Here is a 5936-nt window from a genome sequence, read left to right on the forward strand (position 1 = left end):
TAGTAAGCTTTAAGTGACGATTCAACGATCGATTCATGGATTAGTACCCATTAATGAGTAAAAAATATACCTTAGATTCAAGTTGATCTGACAGTCAATGTCAGAGATGGGAGAAAAAAACTGTGTGAATTTAAGTTTGTAGATTTGTGATATTTAAAGTTGTTACATGGAAAAAAAACTAAACTGTAGAAGAGAAGGGGAAAAGGAGGTTTTGATTAGTGTAGACAAAAAAAGTCATATAACATCGATTTAAACAATCTAGTGACTTAAATGAAAATATTTAAAAATTTGGTGACCAATTTGTAACTTTTTTAGTTAAGTGACAAATAAAAACTTACCATAATTTAGTGACTAATGGTGGAGTTTACCCTTAAAATAATAATTTATAACTATAATGGTAAAATGTAGGAAGTGCAGATTTATTCCATCCCAACTTTTGTTAAAATATGACACAAGTTTTACTTTTTACAAATTGAGAATTTAGTTTTTGTACTTTTATCTCTAAGAATTTAGTTTTTGCCCAAATTCAACTATCAACACTATTAAAATTTTTTTGTTAAATTCAAATTCATTACAATAATTTTTTAATTATATTGCTACCAAGTGAATATTTTTTAAAAATTTTAAAATGTCAAAAAAAAATTTTAAAAGAGTTTAACAATATTAACAATTCAAACTTTAAATTTTGAAACTTAAAAAATAGGTGAACTAAATTTTATGACAGAATTTAACTATTTTAATGGAATTTATTGTCAACTTTGATGATTAATTGTAAACAGAATCTGGGAATTGGCAGCCAGATTTCACACAATTTCGTACCTAATTGTTCCATTTCCACAAGAAAAGATTCCCTGAAATCACGGCTTCATGTCAAGACAGAACGCTTCTATATTCCGGTTTTTTTTTAATGTAAATAAATATTACATTATTTAACAATGCACTGCGATCAACATTAAGTCGCAACTAGGACTGTGTTGGGCAACTTTTGTCTGATTGTTTTTATCATTATGTTGGAAAACTTTGATTGGTGAAAATAATGTAATTTCGTGATAGCAAAACAAATATAAATATGAATTTTATGTAATTGAAAGTGAATTTCTCCCATGCAACTAAAATTTCCATAAGAAGAGATAAATAGTATTATAAACAAGTAAAGCAAACAAAGAATGTAAGACTTTGTTTTAGATTTTATAACAAATGTTTAATGAACATAGACAAGAGATAATAATACACCAATAAATTTACACCAACTTTACAAAGCAAAGGTATGAAGAATGACAACAACACTTTCTTTTCACATTGCACACATGTCCATCCCCCATTCACAGTCCTCAAATATTCTTTTCTTTCAATCAATATAAATAAAATAAATCCCAAGACCCTAATTTTCCAAACCAAAAACCAAAAAGAAACCTTGTAACTTGTTCTTCTGCCCATCTGCATTGGCCAAGTCATAATCCCCAAAGGATTTTATTCAGAATAAGGTTTGGCCTTGGACCTATACACCAACTTCTTCTTCTTTGTGGTTTGGTTATCAATTGTTAATACAATTTTCCCAGGCTCACCCGTTTTGAAGCTGTTGGAGATCACCGTTTCATCGGCCGGACCCACTTTTCTCGTCTTCGATACAATCACGGTGTATCCATCTTCAGCTGTGGGCACAAATTCAGCTCCATAGTTCACGTCCCACCCCACAACTCGTACCTCCCACACCACTGTACTCTTCTGCCATTTCAACACCCAAACCAAATGTTATAATTCATGTGAATTTAATTAAACCTCAATTTTTAGATTCTTTTATCTTACCTCAGTTACAGGGAATTCAACGCTGTGTTTGGTTGCTGGTTTGATTGTCACCTCTGTTGCAGCATCAGCAACCGTAAATTCTTGTTCACCGTCCCTGCTCAATCCACCATACTGAACTGGTACTTGTTCAGGCGCAATATATCTATGTATATGTACAATCATAAGTTAGTATGCAAAATATAATAAAGGAATTTATGATTAAAAAAATTCATTGTAGAAATTATTGGAGTCCACTTGCCTGAAAAGGATATCAGATGATTTGGCTGGACTTGCACACACAAACTTGCTCTTGGTTCGCTGGGTTAGGAAAGGACTAATCATCATATTGAAAGCCAAGTACCACCATGGAACATTGATAAACACCTTCAAAATCCAAAACCAACATTTAATATTTGTTGAAATTCAACACCATGATACAAAAAAGATTTAAGATATTAATGTGTATATACCTGTTTGGCCACAAACTCTGGATAATTGTCCTGAAGCAAGTGAAGGGCTTGGTTGGTAGCTTGCCTGAGCTCCCTTTTTCCAGGTCCGGGAGAGTTCTTGAGATCGTTAACCTGAACTATGGTAGAGATACCATTAGGACTGAAATCAAGCTTTCTGATGCTTTTTTCCAAGAACTGAATCCTCCACCTCAAGAACTTGGATCGCTTTTCTTCATCAGCAAAAGTATTCTGATACAGCTCCTTGTTTTGGAATTCCCCATACACGTTGTAGCATACAGGATGACCTTCTTTATCAAATCCGTGCATGAAAACCACTTTCTCCAATTCATTTCCAAGCTCCTCATCCAGCAAGCCATCAACTCCGAACTCCTTACGCCAGATAACAGTGTTTTTGATCATGGTGAATGCGTCCTTGACTTTGAAATCCCTAGCCCTTAAGAATTTCAATAGGATAACATCGCTTCTTTCGTCCGCAAGAAGCGGAATTCCCCATATAGACACCTCTTGGGGTGGAGGTCGGGGAACTTCGGCTTCTTCTGGCTTCTCTTCTGATTGAGCAACCACCTCTGGTTTCAAAGAAGAAGAGGCCTCTTCCTCTGGTTTCTCAGCCGGTGGAGGAGTGGCCACTGCTACTACAGATTCCTCAATTGCCTCAACGGTCTTGGCACCGTCGTCATCGGCAGCTGAAACCTTTTCGACCACCTCTGTTTCCACCACGGTCTCGGGTGCGGGTGCTTCAATAGGTGGATCGGCCTTCTCTTCTTCCCTGACTTCAACGGGTGCGGGTGCTTCAACCGGTGGGTCGGCCTTCTCTTCTTCCTTGACTTCAACGGGTGCGGGTGCTTCAGTTTCGACTTTTACTTCAGTTTCAGCAGCAGAGGTGGCAGGTTGGTCTTCCTCTTTCTTTTCCTCGGGAGCTGGTTTATCTTTATCTTTGGCAGGAGGGGGTGTGAATTCGTGCTTGTTAAGGGCTTCTTGAATAAGTTGCTTAAGCTCATCAAGAGCCTTCTTTTGTGGGTCAGGAAGTTCACCGGCTATATTGGTTTCTTCTTTGAAAGAAGCAGCCTCAGTTACCTTAGTGTCCTTAGCTTCAACCTTAGGCTCCTCCTCAACAGCCTCAGCAGGTTTGTCTTCAACAACAGCATCAGCAGGCTTCTCGGGAGCATCCTCCTGTTCACTCTCTTTCTCCACCACCACTTCCTCAGTAGGAGCAGGGGCTGCAGCAGCTTCAGGCTTTTGAGTCTCCTCAGCCATGGATGAGATTGTAAACGAGAAAGAAAAAGAAATGAAAATGCAGAGATAGAGAGAAATGAAGGGGGGAGAGGAGGTTGTTGTTGTAGTAGTTGGTTTGAGAAAGGGGAAGGTGGGGGCTTAAAATGAGATGTTGGGGGGGGGGGGAGTGATGGGAAGAAATGGAGGCGACGTTTGTTGTGTTGGAGATGGAGAGAACCAGTCTGGCAGACCCGTTTGCCAGCTGTTATTATGCCACTTTGTTACTGGACCCCACTCTCTTTATACTTCTTCTTCACCCTTAGTCCTTAACCATGATCCTATTTTCTTCTATTACAATATCTTTTTCTTTTTCATTATTAAAATATTTTTAATTAAATTAATTTATATTATTTGAAAAGTTAATAAAAATTTATATACGATAAAATTTAAATTCGTATTTTTTAAATTAATATTTTATTAAATAAAAATTTTAATTTAATATAATATTTACATGTATTAATAATTTCATAAATCAATTCAACACTATTTTTAGATTAATGACAATTTCAAACTTTCAGATTAATGACAATTTCAGACGTTTTATATTTTTAATTTAATACAGTACATATTATATGTATTATTATTAATTAATTTTAAACATTTTATATTTTATCTCAAATTTATCGTATCCATGTAAATACACAGTGTGATAGGAATTGTTGTTATTTTAATATAGGAATTGTTGTTATTTTATTTTATATTACATAGTTCCACCTATTATTTATCTTTTATATATATATTAATTTTTAAAAGGCTATTTGTTTGGTCTAATTTCGTACAAATCCAAAACTCCAAATCTCTCCTTCTCTTGTTTTTGTTTTTCTAATAATATACCCTTGTTTTTGCCAATACTTATCAAGTTTCCTAATATTTATATTATGAAATTTGATATCACACCCCACCTTCACTATTTTAAAAGTATTACGAAGTCATTGAATTAAGCATTGTATTTTAAAAATATAATTAATTAATTTATATAATTTACATCAATAAATAAACTAATTATTCTATTAAAAATTTTATAAATGGTGACGTAATTGATAAAGCAATCAAATAAATTATATATAGTGTGTCAATATGGCATATTTTATCACATCAACAAAAATTTAAATTTTAAAAAATCTCAAAAATATTTTTTAAATATTATTTAATAAACCATATCTAAGATAAATGTAGATACTTATAAATGTATAAATATGATATTTTAACAAACATAATAAACTCAAATATTCATTTACATATTAGGTGGTTAATTTATTTTGTTTTTGAAGTTAAATAATTTCACTAAAATCAAATATTGGAAAGACAGTTAACTTAACTCTAATTAATTAAATAAATGATAAAAATAAAATTTAAAGAAAAGTCACGCATATACATATAGTAAGACTCTTAAAATTCACAATATTTCAACTTTACCCTTAAATCAGTGTCTGAGTTTATAATTCTCATTTCTTTGTAAAAATAAGAATATTTGATTTTATATTTAAGTTTTAAAAAATAAATAAATTTGGAGGGTTCATATGTTCAGCAAGTATTACTCTTTAAATCAAATCCATTTATACCCTATACCACATTGATTTAGATTTCGGATAAATTAAGTGGATTAGATTTAAATATTTTAAATATTGTAGATATCTTAAACACAAATTTAATTTTTTATAATTATCCTTCAGTTTTTATTAAAAAATTATTTTAATAAAATTTTAAAATTTAATTACTTATGTTACACCTACGTGGTCATCTAGATTAATAAAGTTAAAGATTTTCATTCATTTTAGATAATTTAATAAAAAAATATGAGATTTAAAAATTAAATAAATAAATAATATAAAATCTACATCATGGAATTGATATTTATTGTGGGTTATCCTCTGGAACAAGTTTCCCTAAACGTCGAAATCACCTACGCACTAAAATTTGACATTTACCCAAGAATTCCATTTCACTTTTCAAGCTCATCTTAATCTTCCAGTTTCTTTTAATATACATATTCACCTTCCTTGTTTCTATTCGCCATTTTAGCTTATTTTCCATTTTTAATTAAGTTTATATTATTATTTTTTCGTTTAGAATAATTATTTTTCTAACTTTTACATCGCTGTCCTACATGAGACTTATCCTTAATTTGAATATCCAGAATTATAAAAATATTTTTTTTATTTTAAAAATACCAACAAAACTAAAGAGTAATCATGTACTCTTTAAGATGATCAGGTTTTGTATATGATTTTTTCCCCTTCTGAACTTTTAATTTTGATAATAAAAGTCTAATATTTTTATTAATAATTTTAAATATAAATATCAACTTAAGTATATTTAAAAGTTAATATAATAAATAATTAAGTTTTAATTTGATTAATATAAACATTATTGTTAATACAGAAAGATGTAAGTTTAAGTATGCTAAGA

General features: G+C 31.3%; 1 protein-coding gene across 1 annotated transcript; it reads right to left on the minus strand.

Annotated features, from left to right (window-relative positions):
* Positions 1 to 1164: 1164 nt before the first annotated feature.
* Positions 1165 to 3752, minus strand: LOC121212725 (patellin-3). The gene is made up of 4 exons (XM_041086070.1): positions 2256 to 3752; positions 2045 to 2169; positions 1807 to 1948; positions 1165 to 1725 (listed from the first exon to the last, which is right to left on the minus strand). Exons 1-4 carry the CDS (start codon positions 3507 to 3509, stop codon positions 1471 to 1473), a joined length of 1776 nt encoding a protein of 591 aa, XP_040942004.1. The 5' UTR covers positions 3510 to 3752; the 3' UTR covers positions 1165 to 1470.
* Between the last annotated feature and the right edge of the window lie 2184 nt (positions 3753 to 5936).

Source organism: Gossypium hirsutum, chromosome A13, assembly GCF_007990345.1.
Source record: "Gossypium hirsutum isolate 1008001.06 chromosome A13, Gossypium_hirsutum_v2.1, whole genome shotgun sequence".
Lineage (NCBI taxonomy): Eukaryota > Viridiplantae > Streptophyta > Magnoliopsida > Malvales > Malvaceae > Gossypium > Gossypium hirsutum.